The sequence below is a fragment of the Artemia franciscana genome, chromosome 2 (assembly GCF_032884065.1).
Source record: "Artemia franciscana chromosome 2, ASM3288406v1, whole genome shotgun sequence".
Classification (NCBI taxonomy): domain Eukaryota; kingdom Metazoa; phylum Arthropoda; class Branchiopoda; order Anostraca; family Artemiidae; genus Artemia; species Artemia franciscana.
The window spans coordinates 25,701,167-25,720,017 of NC_088864.1; the positions used below are offsets into that span (position 1 = coordinate 25,701,167).

Genomic DNA, 18,851 nt, shown 5'->3' on the forward strand with positions numbered 1-18,851 from the left:
CTGGGTCGATACGATCACCCATGGGAAAAAAACAACAACAAAAAAACAAATAAACAAGCATCCGTGATCTGTCTTCTGGCAAATAATGCGAAATTCCACATTTTTGTAGATAGGAGCTTGAAACTTCTACAGTAAGGTTCTCTAAGACGCTAAATCTGATGGTGTGATTTTCGTTAAGATTGTATGACTGTTAGGGGGTGTTTTCCCCTATTTTCTAAAATGAGGCAAATTTTCTCAGGCTCGTAACTTTTGATATATATGTTTTTAACTACGTGAAACTTGCGAATATACAATATTCTTCGCTGTCCCATTGTCTGTGCATATAAACAGATTGTCAGGTTTACCGACTCTTGAACATGCAACATATAATTGTCCATGGGAAAAACAATCCGTATTCAGATCTATACCTCATTATTCTAATGATTGCCCTTGAGTTTTGTTGATGGTGATTGCTAATCGAACATTCCCTGTGTCCCCGTCGTCATTTATATATCCCCCTGTGCTCCCCGGCGTCCCCGTTGTAGTTGTGTCCCGGTCGTCATTTATATTCCCTGTGTCCCGGTCGTCATTTCTTTCCCGGTGTCCCAGTCTGTAATTTCTCTTTGAGTGTCCCGGTCGTCATTTATATTCCCTGTGTCCCGGTCGTCATTTGTGTCCCGGTCTGTAGTGTCATCTTATAATGACGTCATATACAAAGCCTTATATACTTATAATGAAGTCATATGCAAACCCACAAACAAACAAACATGCATACATACAGCTTATTTATATATGTGTAGATATAGTTTCTTTTTTAGTTTTCTTTTTTTTAGTTTTGCAGCTTTTTTAGTTTTTTTAGTTTTTTCTCTTTTTAGTTTTTTACCTTTTTAATTTTTTCCTTTTTTTTAGTTTTTTTCTTTTTAGGTTTTTTCTTTTTTTAGTTTTTTTCAGTTTTTTCATTTTTTCTCTTATTTTAGTTTTTATTTTTTAAATTTTTAGTTTCTTCTTATTTTAATTTGTATTCTTTTTTACTTTTTTCTTCTTTTTTTGGTTTTTTAGTTTTTATCCTTTTTTTTTAGTTTTTATAGTTTTTTACATTTTAAAGTTTTTTTTACTCCTTTTTAGTTTTCTTTTTCGTCTTTATTTTTTAGTTTTTTCTCCTTTCTTGGTTTTTCTTTTTTAGTTTTTTCTTTTTTAGTTTTTAGTTTTTTCCTTTTGTTTTCTTTTTTAGTTTCATATTTTTTTAAACTTTCTTTTTTAGTCTTTCATTTTTGGTTTTTCTTTTTTAGTTATTCTTTTTAAGTCCTTCTTTTTTTTTCTTATTTAGTTTTCTTTTTCTTCTTTATTTTTCACACGTCATATGAGGAAACTCGCGATGTTCGTAAAAAAAAAACTTTCAGATTCTCATCTCTTTCCATTTATGAGCTACAGACCGCTGATTCGACACAATAAAGCAAAACAAAACCGGCATTGCTCCGAAGCAGAAATAACATCTATTACAAGAGATACGCAACAGAATATCATGTACCCCTTTGCTCTAGTTACTAAGACGAAAGTCCAAAATGGCAAAACTAAATTCAAAATGTAACAGAAATTTTCATTCGTCAACGATCCGCTTTTCTTTGCAGAGACAAATGAAAAAATTGACACTTAAAGTTGTCTAGTTTTCCAATAATTACAAGAAGGGTACACCAAAAGATAGTTAAAACAGGTTATGACCAATCAATAATCATCCCCAAATAATAGAAAGCAGTCAAAAGACAATAAAAATCTAAACTGGTAATTATTGCATTGTTGGCAAAAAGAAATTAGATCTATTCTGTTAAATCAACCACTCCAGAAAAAAAAAAGAAAAAAAGAAATTGAAAGACATTATTTACGGGTTTATATGTTTATTAAGATGAATAATTTTAAATGCAGTTAAAATCGATAAATTTCGGGGAAATTAGCACTTTCAAAAAAATAAAATAGCTTCAAATCCAATAAACGTTTGAACACTGAACTAACAATTGAATCAGACAGTACTATTCTTCATTAAGGGCTTGTCTGTTACATTCCAAGTGAGATTTTCGTGCACCAACAGTAATACACAGAATGTCCTCATGGTAACGGCCGCTATTCTAAAACAATCATAATTAATTAGAAATACAGCAACTCTTTACTCGAACATCATAAAGTATACCCTTTCCCCTGCCTTTTCCCCTGACAACATATTTATCGGACCTACTGACCGGTGGCATTAACATATATCGAGTGATTTTAAAATATGTTTATTCCCAATTTTGTAACAACGGGGGAGTGATTTACCTCTGCTCATTTTTGGATGTCACTGAAGAATATAATTGACTTTATAGGACTGTAGATACACATATACAGAAAAAAGTGTTTTGACTTAAATGGTTTAACTCTCAAACAAAAAAGGCTGGAAATTAAATAAAATACTCTTTTTTAATATTTCATTCAATAGTTACGGCTACAAAATAATGGAGATAACATAAAGAAGATGTAAAAAGGCAAGTATAACTAAAAAGTTGCTTTTTCGACATGGGATGGTTCAACAACTGCACATAGAGAGGAATTTGTATCGAATTGATACACAAACGCAGACCTACACTGTTAACCCCGTATTTTACTTTTAAACTGAAAATATAACTTGCACTTGAAACAACAGAATCGACAAAAAGAGTTTTTTTTTTTGCAAATATTATCTGAGTGAATTTTATTGTAGTTCTTACTTCGTTATGCTGGAGAGGGATTTAATTGCACTGATATTTTGATATTTCAAAAAATCTTGTCCCAAATAACATAACTAAATAAGATAAAAAAAGAGAAAAATATGGAAACGTAAAGATTATAGAATTCATATTCGTACTACAGCTTACGCTGAAGATTCATTATATTTTTTCTTAGATTTATTATAAATCAAGGATACAGTATTTTTACACTAAAATAACCCAAATAAGTTTATGTTAAGATGGTTCCAGTAGGATAGTAAATTTATACTCTCTGAATGCATTTTATTTTAAATGATTTCAGAAATATTTCTTTTTTCAAACCACGGAAAACAAGTCTAGATAAGATTTTGACAGAACTGAGTCCTTTGCTTTTAGAATTACAGTTATAACATAAATAGGAAGAGGTTATTCATAAAAAAAAACCACCAAAACAAAAGCAACCCACAAAAACTATGCATTAATCAAATCCAATACAATACTATGTCATTAACTAGGCTATTATTATCTCGGAAGATGCAACTCCTCAAGTTTACCATGAAGCTATGTTTATAGGCCCCATTCTAATTAGGTGAGCTCATGGACAGTCTATCTCAGTACCACTATGAGCCTAGACAGACAGGGTTACTGTTTCAGGTATACTTGTATGAAATTACAACCCAAAACCACATGACAACACAAAAACAGCTTCAATTCTTTCTAGCCAGCCTATCCATTCGCAAAATTAAGACTAAAGGTATGATTTTAACTGCTGAATAGTACTAGTTAAAAGACCTGAAATTCATTCTAATATATTAAAATTTTTTGCTTTTATCAAGATACGAATGAATTTATACGATTAAATTTACTATTCCTAAATGTAAAGATACATTGAGAGTGAAAAAACTCTGGAATCCTACCAAATTAGATTCCTTAAATCTAGGGGTGCAGGGATAGAACTAATCACCTTGAGGTCCAGGGATGAAGATGAAAACTTATGACAGTGGGAAGACCCTAAACCTTAGCCTATCCTCACGCAAAATTAAGCTTAAATATTTGATTTGCAAGAAAACTAACGTAATAGGAGTATTTCAGTTCTAGTTTTAGTAAGTGGAGTTAAAAGTATGTAAGAAAAATTAAAAATCCCTAAGCAGTTTTTCATTGCAAGCAAGCATTACTAATGCCCTGGGATTGAAGAGAAGGCTACAATAAAAAGAAAAATTTACTTCCACTCCTTATTCATGCAAGAAACTTACAAAGAGGTTTTCTACAGCCGATGCAGCTTCACCCAGATCGATATTTCCTTCTTCTTTAAATATTGAAACCACAGCCGATTTGACTTCATTGGCCATGTTAGCATCCCCACAAACATAAATATGACCACAGTGGCTAGCTAACAAATCATAAGTACAACGACGGTTGTTGGCATCCATCATCATCATTTGTGCTACAGATTTCTATAAAATATAACATTCAAATATAGCGGCATATAAATCAAATGTGGCTTCAACTGAAAAACAGAACATAAACGAAAGAACAGTTTCAAAAGCCTATCTAACAAGAAGGCAAGGCTATAGAACAAGTAGCCAGAAGGCTGTCTAATAAATCATTAACACGACGGTTGTTGGCACCCATTCCCATTATTTGTGTTACAGATTTCTATAAAAGCAACACTCAAACTTAGTATTGCCATAAAGTGAAGCAAATAATACGCCAAAATACGCACGAGCCTTTGAAAGCCAGGATTGCCAGCATGGTCATTTCCTAAAGTCCTAAAATTGCCTAAATTTGTATGTTTCACAACAATTTTTGGTGCTAAAGTTAAATAAGATTTTAAGCGTGTCGCAGCTTCCGCCGCGACATGTCTATGGCTCACTAGGTGTAGTCGTGGTTATTTCGAACTTAGGGCAAATTTTTCGAAACAAACGTAGCAAAAAGGTGGTCCTGGTTAAATTAAAATTCGCACAAATCTTTCGAAACAAATACAGAAAAATGCGATCCACACTTTTTGTTAATTCCTCTGCCTGTTTTAAAAATCCACATCAGTTCGTCCATGACAAAAAGAAAAATTGAATCACGAAAGTGCTACAAATGCATGTACTGGCTTCAGTACTACACATGATGAAACAATTCTTTCTTGATAAAGTCAGACAAAGTTTTGCCTCTAGTCTAACTCTATTTTTACCTTGCTTGCTTACCTTTGGTTCATCCTGTTCAACTTTCACGGCAAAACATCAATTTCGCGTGATCCACCAACGTTAATCTGTTTTTAGCTGCCGGTTTATGCGTCATAATGGTTCAACAGCTGTGAACTCTTTTTATTTACCTCATAACTTAATATAGCTCATTTTTATGGATACGCTGGTCTATACTATTAACGACCACAAGTTGAAGACATAAAATATCTTTGGTTTATTGTCACATAAACATTTTCGGTACAGTTGCAACACATTATTTACAAGATAACTTCATAATGAATGTAAGGCGTGAAAAAGAAAGATGAGTCTAGTCAAGCAAAACGTACAAGTAACATTGTCAAGAGAAATCCTACTAAAATTTCGATAAAAAGCTGGATTTTATAAATTATGTGTTTTAAATACTTGTCTAAAAAGTATTATTATAAAGAGTAAGTTTTCACTTGTTTCAAGCAGTTTCTTCAGCCGTAGAAAGAAGCGTAAAATTTACACATTGATCTAGATGTCAAACTTTTCAGCCTGTAAAAAACGCAGAGGCCTAATTGACCCTTTGTACAAAATAAATAGCCCGTACAAAAAAGTAATTGAGCTACGATCTTTTTTTATTATTATAACTTTGTTTATCTGTGATTAAACTAAGTTCTGGAAGAGAAAGGTAAGTTGCATCTAATCTATTCGTTCTTTTTTCTTTGAAATTTCAAACCCAGGCGTGTACTACGGAGAAAAGACCTTGATTAAAGAGGCAACCACATGAAAAATAATCGAAGGTTTGGACATAAAAGCTCACCAATTTAGTATCAACCAAAATCTTTCACACAGATCTGTCAAATATATCCAAAAAAGCATGAATATGCATATAATCCAAGTCTTACCTTAGTCTGAGCAGTAAAAGAAAAGAGTGTAAGAAAAGACTTTAAAAACGCATAAAAAATTTAACTATATTCATTTTTACAAGTCAGAAAAAATTTCGGGGGGGGGATAGGGTTCAAACCCCATGACCCCCCTGGATACTGCCTTGGTCTCAAAGTCGTTATTTCGTTCTTCATCTTAATATTTTTATCTCATTGTTTTTAAACATAAATTAAAGTAAATTTATTTTATCAGTTTACGAATAATGAGAACTAACAAGGACGTTGATAAGCAAGTACATTTTCATCCAAGAAAAAAACTTTTTTTTATGATTAAATAAAGTTAGAAGTTAGTTAATAATTTCAAATAAATAAAAAATTTTCAAAAGCAAATAACTCATTCGAACAGAGACAAAAGGCAGTCAAAACTAGTCAAAATTATTTTACCACTTTATTAATTATTAAAGTTATATAGTAGCAGCTGGGATAAGAAACTTGACAATAAAGTTCCCTTAAATCAGCGCTATTCTGCTTGCATCCTATCTAAACGCAGGGTGCACTTACAGAACCAAGGGGAAATAAATTCCCTAATGGTTCCTTTACACATTAAGGAAATCCGTGCAGAAATCTGTCCGTGTCTTTATATATATATATATATATATATATATATATATATATATATATATATATATATATATATATATATATATATATATATATATATATATATATATATATATATATATATATATATATATGTTTTTAACTACGTAAAACTTGCGAATATACAACATTCTTCGATGTCCCATTGTCTGTGCATATAGATAGATTGTCAGGTTTACCGACTCTTGAACATGCAACATAAAATTGTCCATGGGAAAAACAATCCGTATTCAGATCTATACCTGATTATTCTAATGATTGCCCTTGAGCTTTGTTGATGGTGATTGCTAATCGAACATTCCCTGTGTCCCCGTCGTCATTTATATATCCCCCTGTGCCCCCGGCATCCCCCTTGTAGTTGTGTCCCTGTGTCCCGGTCGTCATTTATATTCCCAGTATCCCGGTCGTCATTTGTGTCCCAGTGTCCCAGTCTGTAAATTCTCTTTGAGCGTCCCAGTCGTCATTTATATTCCCTGTGTCCTGGTGTCCCGGTCGTCAGTTGTGTTCCGGTCTGTAATTTATCTTTGAGTGTCCCGGTCGTCATTTATATCTCCGGGTCGTTATTTGTGTCCCAGTGTCCCAGTCTGTAATTTCTCATTCTCATGTTTACTGTCGACTCCATTATCCAATTTGCTCATAAAATCCATTTATTTTTTTTATTTCAACCATCTTCAAGTGAAAATAATTTCCTTGGACGTACTTATCCGAAGGCCAGGCTTGTTCACGATATAAGAAGCGAAAACCAGTTCATCCTCACTGGAAAGCTTAATTTATCGACTTGTTAATATTCTAAGGCAAAAACAGAGAAAAAGGAAAAAAAAATGTCAAGACTACGCTTACTGTCTCAATTACAGCTTCTCGGGAATACGTAGTTGGAGCTAGCTCAATAACACCCAGTTTATGATATTTCCATTTCTCCTCTCTGTATAGGTCCAGTTCTTGTGTTGTATACTCTCCATAGAAAATGGCTCTTCCCAGTTGTTGTTGAACTAAAAATAAATTTGGATTATTCGTTTATGATGTATTAAGCATTAGTATAAACTGATATAGAACCGAAGTTGACAATTTTTCCGAAGAAAGTAAATCGGATCAAAAGTAACACTATTAATCAACAGTAAATACCAGAATTTTAACCAAGTAATCTACATTTTAACTATCAAACAGATTTGTTAAGACTAGAAATTTTAATAATAAAACAACTTTTTGGCCCCTACTTTTTAATCAAGCAGGTCGTGGAAATGATCTGTGAGTATGGAGCGACTCCACCTAATAGCAACAGAAACTCTAAAAACAGAATTTTGATAGCAATAAGGTATGGATGACTCTGGCAAATATTAACCGAAATTCTGAAAAAAAGAGCTTTGATAGCAATAAGGTAAGGAGCGATTCTGGCCAATATTAACCGAAACTCTAAAAACAGAATTTTGATAACAATAGATGGATCAAAAGATTTGGCCTTGTTAATTTTACTAATCAAAAGTTACGAGCCGGAGAAAACTTTTCCGAATTTCGAGAAAGAGGGCAAGCATCCCCCAAAAGTCAAGGAATCTTATTGAAAATTACACCATCAGATACAGCGTATCAGAGAATTCTACTGTAGAATTTTCAAGCTTCCACCTGTAAAAAATAGAACTTTGTATTTTTTTTTACCAGAAAAAAGATAAAGGATGTTTTTTGTTGACAGTATTGAACCAGTAAGCCTTGGACATTGGGAGAGGGCTCAGGCGCTCACAGAAACTGAAAGTTCCAGTGCCCTTTTTAAGTGACAACAAAATTGGAGTCCAACTAGCCTCCGTTCCAAGTTCTTTTCCCCAAAGTCGTCTGATCAAACTTTAGAGATAGCCATTTTGTTTAGCATAGATAAAAGGCCCAATAACTTTCTTTGGGGACGACACTATCCCCCCAGAACCTTTCCGGGTTGAACTTAAATGTGGAAATTTTTCACGGAGGAATTTTCCAAAATTCATATACGGAATTCGTTTTATATGTATTGCTTTCTCGTTGGCATCTCATTTTAAATGTGGAGATGCTCTGGGGGAATTGTCCGGGGGAATTTACGGTAGAGTTAGAATTGTCGGGGGGATTTCCCACGGGAGAAATTCTCCCAAGAGCAATTATAAGAGAAACTTTGCATGGGGATTTCTGCGGAAGAACCTTTTCATTGGCAGGGGAAGGGGATATTTCCCCCAACATGAAAAATATTTTACACACAGGGGGGATTATCCCACGACTGGAACAAAGCTCAGAAATTCAACAGAAAACAAGTTTTTCTTCAAATGTAAAACATACAAAGGAGTATTTTTCAGACGGGATCGCAAATAATAAATTTTCCAGAGGGGGGATTCACAGCAAGAATAGAACTATCCGAGGGTAATTTCCTGAGGTATAATTTTACGTGAGACGATTTTCAACAGAGGGGGACGGACGGTGGATTTCCTTGGATTCTTTGGAAAACTATCAGAAATAAATAAAATTAAAAAACTGGTTTTTTCTAATGATAGTAAGGGGTAACATCAAAACTTAAAACAAGCAGAAATGATTCCGTATAAGGGGGAAGAGAGGGGGCTGCCCCTCCTCAATATACAGCTCTTTACGCTAAAGTTCAACCTTTTGTCTCAGTTCTTTAGAAACGATTCCTGAAACACAAGGTCCATACAATTAGAAGCAGAACCTTTTTTCAAAGTACTTCACAAACTTTAGCGTGAAGAGGAGCATTGAAAAAGGGCCACCACTTCTCATATAACGAACAATTAGTGTTCGTTAAAAAAAACATATTTCCATGGGGGACATAGCTTAAGAGAAAAACATAAAAACTGGGGGAATTAGAAGCAAAATATACAAAACTGTAAGATAAATCGTAACAATTACCTTTCTTGAGTTCTGCCCTGTGCATCCAGAAAGACCTGAATGGTGCGGTGCCTTTTCCCATTCCTACCATTATAATTGGAAAATTCGGATTTTCCGGTAAATGAAATCGAGGCTTACTAAAAAAAAAAAAACGTATTGTATTTATTAAAAAAAAAACTGTTTTCCAGACTTATTGCTCCAGTTAATGATGAGCATTGTTTCTATTGGGCGTTTTAAGCAGCTTTTAAACTAAGTATGCAATTTTCTATGCTGTAATACAATACGCACTACCTTTCTATTTTAAACAAGTTCTTTTGCACTAAGTTAACATATTTTAATTTTACATAAAATAGGAATTCTGGAAGTTTTCAAAATACAATATATTGCGAAGACAAATGGTTTCTTGGCAATTTATTACTGGCTCATCGAAAAATCCCTTTCATTGTTGCTATTTTGGCTTTTTCTTAACCCAACATAAACTTTTGCCACCCCCACCCCCAAAATTCCGCGATCGTCTATTTTCTATTTTTTTAATTGTGTTGCGAGAGCAACACTTTTTTTTCCAAGCATCCCGATTTCAGCTTATTTTTAGAAAGTGGTAAGGGTCTAACCTCCGTGGTTTTTACGGAAAGTGTGGACCTTAGGCCGGATTGATGAATATGACTATGCATTTTGGAAAGCTTCGTAAAACTCTTGCATGGGGCCGAAAATCTATTGTTTCTACTCATTTCTGTTCGTTATTTCAGCTGAGTTTATCATTCGGCTTTTTGCACTTGGGATTGTGGTAGAGAAATGGTATCAGATGTGTCTCTTAAACTTTAAAAGTTCTCTCATCGATAAGAAATTATTAGTTTATCCTTTGCTCCTTTCTAAGTGATGACGTTAGCAAATTGGCCTACGGCAAAAAAGTCAACTTTTGAACTAAGACAGATTTTTTTTTTCGAGGGCAGTCGATAGATCTTGATGAATTGATCAAAGGAAGAAAAATTCCTTTATGAGATATACCAGTTTCAACATTTAATGGAGTTAACAACTTCAGTAGTAAGGTACAAACTGAAACCAAAAATATGCCAATTATTTGTTTACGGTGTATTTGATGGTCCAGCGGAACCAATTTGGTTCCAGTGGTAAGACATGTAGGGGACATGTAAGTAATAATTAGCTGTTAGTCTACATTAAGCTACATATACTTCAGCGACGAGGGGTTTGCAACTTTTGCTAGTTACAATGAGGGGTTTGCAACTTTTGCGTTGCAAAAGTATTTATTTTAAGATCCTTACAGATTAACAACTTCAGCGGTTAATCGAAGCGAGGCAACAAAACCAAAATGTTGCTCTCGCAACACTTTACTCGGCAAAGCCAAAAAAAGGTTGCCGCAACACCTCACGTTGCCCACGCAACGTAGATCTAGTTTCAATTATTTTTCAATGGAAAACGAGCTCAGTTATAAAATAAAATGACTCAGAAGAGAAAAAGAAAGAGAGACATGGAGGAAACCGCTATCCCAGGCCAACAGGTTTGACTTTATATATATAATTTTACTCGATCAATTGGGAGCACAAAATATTACAACTAAAATTGGATTTCTCAAAATACTAAAAAATTAAAATTTATGGAAATTCACACCAGATTACTATAGTAACAAACCTCCTAAAGAAGGCTTTTACAGTTGATCCAATGTTTGCTTGATTCAGGTACATTGAACAAAGACCACTTCGGGATGAGTCATCTGTAAAAAACAAGAATAATTTGTAATCAAAATAAAAAAATAGATTTTGGTCCAGGGGCTGAGACGCGACCAAACTGTCATCCAAAAAAGGGCACAACTCATTTCGGGGGAGAGGTCCAACTATGAAAAAGGGTTTGTCGAAGCGTAAGAAACAAACTTCAGAGTCATGTGAATTCTGATGGAAAATTGTTTGAGTTATTGTTTAAAGGAAAATAAAGCTTCTTATTTTGCATTATTCCATTATTATTTTTTCATTATTGATCAGAATAAATTGAATCGTCAATGTGATAGTTTGCTATTAGTAAATAAAATAGGATTCATATCCAACATAGAATTCATAAATCTTAGTGAGGTCAATCAAGGGCTTACCCGGAGTCAACTCAACTCCAAATGAGTACCAGAAGAAACCTGGGGAAGGTAGATATGAAAAGTGTACGAAAGGTGACCCTGAAGCTTAGTGCTGAATTCTTCTTTTTTTTTTGCTAACATAGAAACAAAATCACAAGAAAACAATCACCACTCAGTACAAAAATGATCATTTAAACACTACAAAAAATAATAATAAAAAAAAAAAATCTCACGCCAAGAAATATTTTTCTTCAACTTTTCTATCTTTTGCACTCTCAAACTAAACGGTACACATTTTCGTCTAAATATACATGCATGGAGTGTGGCAGCAACTATGCTCTAGTTTGTAGTGAAAACACCATTCAGTAGAAGTACATAATCACAATTCTTTCGGGAAAAATTGGGAAAAAAAACTGTCGCAAAGTTGTTTTTAATTCATTTCTGTTCGTTTGTTTTTTATTTGAAAAAGTTTCAAATTTTTAAAAAACTCCTTATTTCAAAATAAGATTTTTTTTCACCATTAATCTTTCATCAAAGTAACAAAACTAGTATCAAAGTAACAATATCAAAGTACCAAAGTATCAAAGTAAAGATAGGATCAAAGTTAACAAGGTATCAGAGTAAACAAAGTATCAAAGTAACAATAAGCAACTTGAACAGCTTACAGCCCTGGCACCGTAAATTGAAGTTAAAACGTACATCACTAAATCCATTATCAAAGTAACAATAATTGGGTTCCATAACACAGAGCCATTCCCCCAGGGCTGGGGGACGTTAACCCCGGAAGTATAATTATTCGGCCTTGGAAACTATTTTGAACAAATTGGCTATCTCCAAATTTTGACAGGATGCCCTTTGGGAAAGTAAGGGCGTGGGCTAGTTGGCCATATATCACTTTTGACTCTTAAAAAAGAGCTATAGGTTTCAATTTATGATTGAATAAGCTCCCTCAAAGTTAATATGACCACCCCTTCCACAGAAGATTTCTCAACCCCAAAGTTATAGTAATTTGAAATGTTGGACTATTTTGAACAGAATGGCTATTTCAAAATTTTGTTAAGATGCATTTTTAGAAAAAAAAACACAGAGGGGGGGGGGATTGTTATTTTTTGATCACTTTCAATTCTTAAGAATTACAACTTATCGGATTATTTTGGGGGAAAAGTGCGTGGGGGGGGGGGGGGTTTGCTACCCGATCTCTTATGACTCTTGAAAAGTGAACTAGAACTTTCAATTTCCAATCAAATGAGACCTTTCAGAAGTTTATACGAGCATACCTTCCATGAGAAACACATATGCCCCAAGTACATAACTTACAACACCTGCCCCCAGGCCCTGGGGGTTTGTGCCGACACCGGAGTTTTTGTTGTATGATCCTTGAACAATTTTGAAAAAACAACTATCTCAGAATTTTATCGGATGCATTTAGGAAAAAGGGCGTGGGAGGGGGGTAGGAGGCTAGTTGGCTTCCGATCACTTTTGCCTCTTAAAAACGGCACTAGAACTTCCGATTTCCAATCGAATGAGCCCCCTTCGGAGTTTATGCGACGACCCATTTCAAATGAAGTGCCTCTGAAAAAAAAATATAATAAATAATAAAACATTGGAGTCGTACGGCCTTTACTATAGACAACGCTATAGCGTTGCCTATGATATACAAATTTGGGTGAGTTTATAAAATGTTTGATACTCTCCTAAACTAAAAGACCAAAAGAATATTAATTTTTTAAATATAATGTAGTTAACACCATGAGAACCAAGGGTATATTAGTTTTTTCTAATCAAAACAGAAAGAGAAAATTGAGCTGCTGTGTAAGTGACAAATATATATATATATAAATATATATATATATATATATATATATATATATATATATATATATATATATATATATATATATATATATATATATATATGAGGTAAAAAGGTAAAGGATACGGCATTAGACTTTACAGTCCGTACCGGCAGTGCTGATCTCCGTCTCTTGGCCCTTCAGTCAGGAAGTGCAATGGGGGCCAACCATCCTGTGCTTTAAACGCGGTTACACCTTAGTGAATACGTAACTTTACTTATTCCGGTCATAAAAATTTCTCACCTTCGGTAATAAAATTGACAGCTTCCACTGTTAGATCCACACAAGTTGACGAACTCAGCAAACTAGAAGCTATGGGATAAAAGCAAGGCTTCATCAAGGGGAGTTTGTAGATGAGAGTTTCAGCAGGAATACTCAGTGATGAAAACTCTTCAAGGAAGTTCAGTACGGTTGGCCGTTTGGAATGCTTCCACTGCTCATACCTCTCTATATCCTAAAAAAAAATGAAGCAAACCTGCTAATTTTGCAACATATTTCAAAATATAGCAATATTTTTAAGGTGTACACCTACAGAAAATTGAAAAAGTAAACATATGTATGGGAGCCGCACAGCTCCCATACAGCTTGGTGTCTTGGTCCAAATCACAAGATGTGCCCGCCAAGTTATTTCTAAGGATTTCCGCTAGTTTAAGCGAGAAACACATCTACATGACAAACTCTATCGCTTTTACCTCTCAAATATTCATAACAGTCCCTCAGTTTTACATGTACACGAAAGTCATTAAGTTTTTGTGCCACCCCAGCTCCTTCACTGGAAGATATTGAGCGTCCTGATTTTCATTGTGAATTGGACGACTGAAATCAGTTCAATGATTGTTGCCTTACTTTTTTTTAGTGCTACGCACTGACAAGAAGTTTTCCATGACTGCCAACCAGATGTTATATTTGAAACAGAATTTGAGTATTATTCCGTTTTGCATATGACATAAGTTATTGTAATATCTCCTATAGAAAATATCAAGTATACTACTAAGTAAATAAATCCACAAGGCTACGTGTTTACCGATTTTTCTTCATTTTACTTATCCAGTTTTCAAACTAAGAGGCATTAAGTGAGAAAGGAAGAAAAATAACACCAAATTAATATTACCAGGCTTAAAAGTGCACGAAAAAATGGGTTTATTGTAGTAAGTTATAGAGCTAGAAATACCAAGGCTTCAAATGTTTTTTATAGTAGCCTCTTTTTAGTAGAGTAAGAGAGTAAAGAAAAACACAGTAAACAAGTATTAAAAACTCAAATAAGAGCTAAAAAACACCATTCTTCTGCATAAATTAAATATATAAATGAAATATATATATAAATAAAACTAGGCACCTGTGAGAGAATCTTCAAATCTTCTTTTTGTTGTGAATCGATAGCGTAGACAACAAGATCTCCAAGGAGCGATTGGGTCGGGGGAGTTGTAATATCCAAAAACTTCTTGAACCACTCAACAATTGTGGCAGCAGGTAGCTTTTCATATAAGAGACACTCTTTCCTTGAGCCTGAAATAAATAAATTTGGAAGTATAGAGTAAAGCCCCCCACCTAGAAAAAAAAAATTAAATCCACAACAAATATAACAAAAAGCTGTACAGTGATACTGACTAAACGATTCAATTTAAATACTACTGGCATTACTATTTACCCTCGGCCAGAGTCGACCCAGCTCGAAATCGGTACATGGAGAAATTTGGGGAGTGTAAACAGGAAGGATGTGCGACAGCCAGTCTTTTAAGAGGTTAAAAGAATTTACTTCGAACAATCCTTGGGACTAAATATATAATGGGGCTTCATGTTTAAAGCAAGGTTAATAAAACACCTAAAGGTTACATTTCAAGTGATATATAACGAAAGCCATATTAGTGTTAAACGTAAACCATGACCGTCAATTGGAAACAAGACAGACCCTCCTCCCTTCCCTAAATTTTGAAGCATTCCTTTTTTGGTGTATTTTATTCGAAAAATGACTTTTAGTATATGTAGTAGAAAAAAGAAAAATCTAAATAACGAAATTAGCCGCTTGAATTTGACAAAAAAAATCCCCTCCTCCAATCCCCATATTTCCATGAGTTGACACATCCAGAGTAAAACCTCATAAATTGTCAATATCTCAAGAACAGGAATGATACTTATCAATAAGATGAATATAAGCTAAAAATCAGATAAATATCAGATCTCAAAATCTCATTAATCTAAATGATTTAAAAATACCTGGCAAATAAAAACAAGTAGCTGCTAGAAAAAAAATTGAATAAAAATAGACATTAACAAGAGTTGTTTCTGTAAAAAAAAATAATAATAATAGAAAATAAAATTAATCGACAACTACCCAGCCCACTTGGCTAAGTAAGGCTCATTTTGAGTGTCCACAATGAATACACCGAGTTTGATTATGCCATCTGGTGTAACTTTCTGGGTTATTTCCTAAGATAAAACGTACAGAGGTTTCTTATTTTCATCTCTTTTTAATGAGTTTACCATAAAATTAGAAATAATAATAGATTTTCATTTTGAACTTGGAAACAAAAAGATTAAAAATTGTACCTCTAACATCGAGCAATCTAATTCATTATTAGCATGCGATTTCTCTGGGGTTAGAATTATCCAAAGAAGATGTTAGTCGGTGGCTGCTTTATACCAAGTAGCAAAAAAAAGCATACAACTCTCGAAACAGAAATTTGAATATGAAGCCCGATGTAGCAGATTACTCTATCAAGAAACATCAAAACACCAAACCACAGATAGAGAAAGGGAAATAGGTTGGGGGGCAGATTTTCAATACTCAAGGCATTGTCAATGACTATTCCAGAATAGAGCTGTGACCAACATACAACACAAAGGTGAAATAGGAAACCACAGTTGGGGTTATAAACTTATTTGCTTTCATCATCATCCCAAGAAAACAGAGGAGAGCCCTTGCTCCTCTTACCTAGGCTTTGTGGTACTAACAATACACTTCAAAAAATAACCCAACAAAATAAAGAAAAAGTACAAGCATTAATTATGAAATATTACCGTCAATAGTCACTATCATCAAACGGTAAGCCTGTTCAAGGCTTGGGACAGGTCTTAGCTTCTGGATTACCTTCAATACCATTTCCTCGGTATTTTCAGGGAGTACCCCAAGATCATCACCGGGTTCATATGAGACTGGGTTATTACAGCCAGTAGTTTCAAAAACAAGCTTGCCAAACCAATCTAATTTTGAGTCAAGCCACTCTTCCCAAGTCAATCCAATTTGAATCGTGCATGGACTAGAATATATAAAACAAGATATGTATGCATAGGTATTGAATTATACACAAAAGCTGCAGTGCCCATGGCTAGGAAAGCACAAGTCAAAAATACAAAAATTTAGTTTCCTTTTCAACAGTCATATGACTTCAGTGGCGGCAGCAATAGCTACAGCCTAGTAAAGAATGAACCAAGGTCTTCAGTAATTGAAAATTAAAAGAAGTCTCTTGAAAAGAATTGTCTAATCCAAAACAAAATTCCTATTTGTAACTGGGCAGAAATTGTACCTGTTATCTCATTTTGACATAATAACAAAAAATAATTAGGAAAAGTTCCAAAAGACACTGAAACCCTTAGAAAATAACAGCAGATCGAAATAAAAAGTAGCCCTTAGAATCATCATGATTTAAAACCCTTTTACGGTGGAACAACAAACACAATTACCGGTCGTGGCTAGCCCTTTACTTGATTTCATCTAAAATAAAATAAAAAAATTTCTGTTTGCAATGTAGACAGATCGTTCTGGATAATCTGCCCACGCCGACTGGACGCCGGGACTCAAGTTCGAGTTCTAGTCTCACCGATAGAAACTCATGGCTTGGGGGAGAAAGGTAATTGGCATGGCTCTGCTAACTCAGCCCCTGGTGTATGGAAGCCATGGGTCTTTGAGGCCTGAGACTTGGTCCAGTTGAGTCCACACAGCCAAAACGCATTCATTACAAAATCATCACGGTCGCAGAGTTCACTCCAACTATTTAAACAAACTTGGAGTAAAGCCTGTCGAACAACAAGCATACAGCCTTAAATCATGGCTACAGCAATAGCTGCACCCTAGTTGATAGGATGAGATGGCAAGACACGTTTTGCAGATGAAGGATGACAGATTACCAAAGATTGTCCTTGTTGGCCAACCGTCAAGGAGCAAACAAAAATCAGGTCCCCGAATGGGTTGGGGGGATATCATAAGGAAATAATTAAGGGAATACGAACTTCTTAGAAGGGAGTAAAGAGGGACACTTTGAATCGATTGGGACGGAACAGAAGCGTTCATGGCTGAAGCAACCTCAAGCGGTTTTATGCAGCAGTTAGTTGTTAGTAGTAGTAGTAGTAATTACGAAAAAGAACTTTCCGGAATCTCAAAATAGATCTTGAAATGCTTTAATGCTTCTTCCTTTTTTAGTTTTAGATTTTCAGATGGTAAAGGTTAGGTTGCCAAATCTTTATTAAAATACACACAATAAAGTAAAAAACGATAAAATTTGATATAGTTTAAAAAAGTGACAAGCAATCCATAGCACAACAAAAAGGAATATCAAGCCTTTCCCTACTTACTATTTGAAACTTTAATTCACAAAAAAAATAAGACTTGAAACTTCAATTTCAGAGAAAATAAATGAATGGTAAAAGGATCATTTGAAACTTGCTCCTAAGGCTGCTACATAATCTCTAATTATTGATTTTAATCATTAATTATAACTATCTCTCAATAACTTGAAAATAAACTCATTAGAGAAAAAAAGTATCACACAAAAGCAGTAATGCTTATTTCAATTATTTATGTCCAGATTCTTTAAAATACTACTACTACTAATAACTCCTCGTAGCAACAAGCCGCCTGAGGCCAAAATAGCTACGCATGCTCCTCCTCCAACTCAATCTGTTCAAAGCCTCCCTCTTTACACAATCCCAGGAGGTTACCATTTCCTTTAGATTTTTATTTATGACGCTCTCCCAGCCCCCGACGAGGACAACCTGCTTTCCGTTTAGTCCTAGAAGGTTGGTCGAAAAGGACAATCTTTGGCAATCTGTCATCCTTCATGCGCAGAGCGTGGCCTAGCCATCTCAAAATTTCTTTCATTATAGCCCTAGAAAGCGGAATTGAACCACATTTTTCGTACAGCCTACTGTTTGAAATACGGTCAGTCAGTCGGGTACCCAGAACAATCCGTAGGCAAATTCTCTAGAAAACATATGGTAAATTTCCCTCCGCTTTTCGGAGGACCCATGCTTCAGAGCGATATTTGACCACTGTATCTTTTTTAATACTACTTTTCAACATGAGTTGGATTTTAGGAAAAGCTAAGAATGAGGCAAGCGCAACATTGTTCTAGTTTATATTGAATCTAGTTTTTTTTTCTACCTCAGCACTGTCACGATAACAGTATCTTGTCAGCTACCAAATGTGTGTATGATATTTTATGTAAAGCGAATAAATACATGCTGACCATAAGTCATCAATCTTTGTAGACTATAGATACTGTTTGATCTGTGTTTTTTTGGAGGGGGATTGGAGGTGTGTCCTAGAAAGGTATGCAATAAACACTGCTGATGCACCAACGATATCATAAATCCTAATTTTGAAGAAAACAAAAATTGCTGCTAAACAGAAGTGTAGAATCGTGGTTTTTTTTTTGTGTTGGTACGTTTTAAAATATTGCTTT

General features: G+C 34.5%; 1 protein-coding gene across 1 annotated transcript in view; it reads right to left on the reverse strand.

The window, feature by feature from the left end:
- Positions 1-402: 402 nt before the first annotated feature.
- Positions 403-18,851, reverse strand: part of LOC136039308 (nitric oxide synthase 1-like) — a 32,476-nt gene continuing 14,027 nt past the window's right edge. The window contains exons 5-12 of the mRNA XM_065722921.1: positions 16,192-16,430; positions 14,510-14,679; positions 13,417-13,627; positions 10,891-10,972; positions 9,265-9,380; positions 7,237-7,385; positions 3,947-4,147; positions 403-2,099 (exon numbers count right to left, since the gene is read on the reverse strand). Coding sequence (XP_065578993.1) covers positions 2,004-2,099; positions 3,947-4,147; positions 7,237-7,385; positions 9,265-9,380; positions 10,891-10,972; positions 13,417-13,627; positions 14,510-14,679; positions 16,192-16,430 — 1,264 coding nt within the window. The 3' untranslated portion in view covers positions 403-2,003. The remainder of the gene's footprint in view (positions 2,100-3,946; positions 4,148-7,236; positions 7,386-9,264; positions 9,381-10,890; positions 10,973-13,416; positions 13,628-14,509; positions 14,680-16,191; positions 16,431-18,851) is intronic.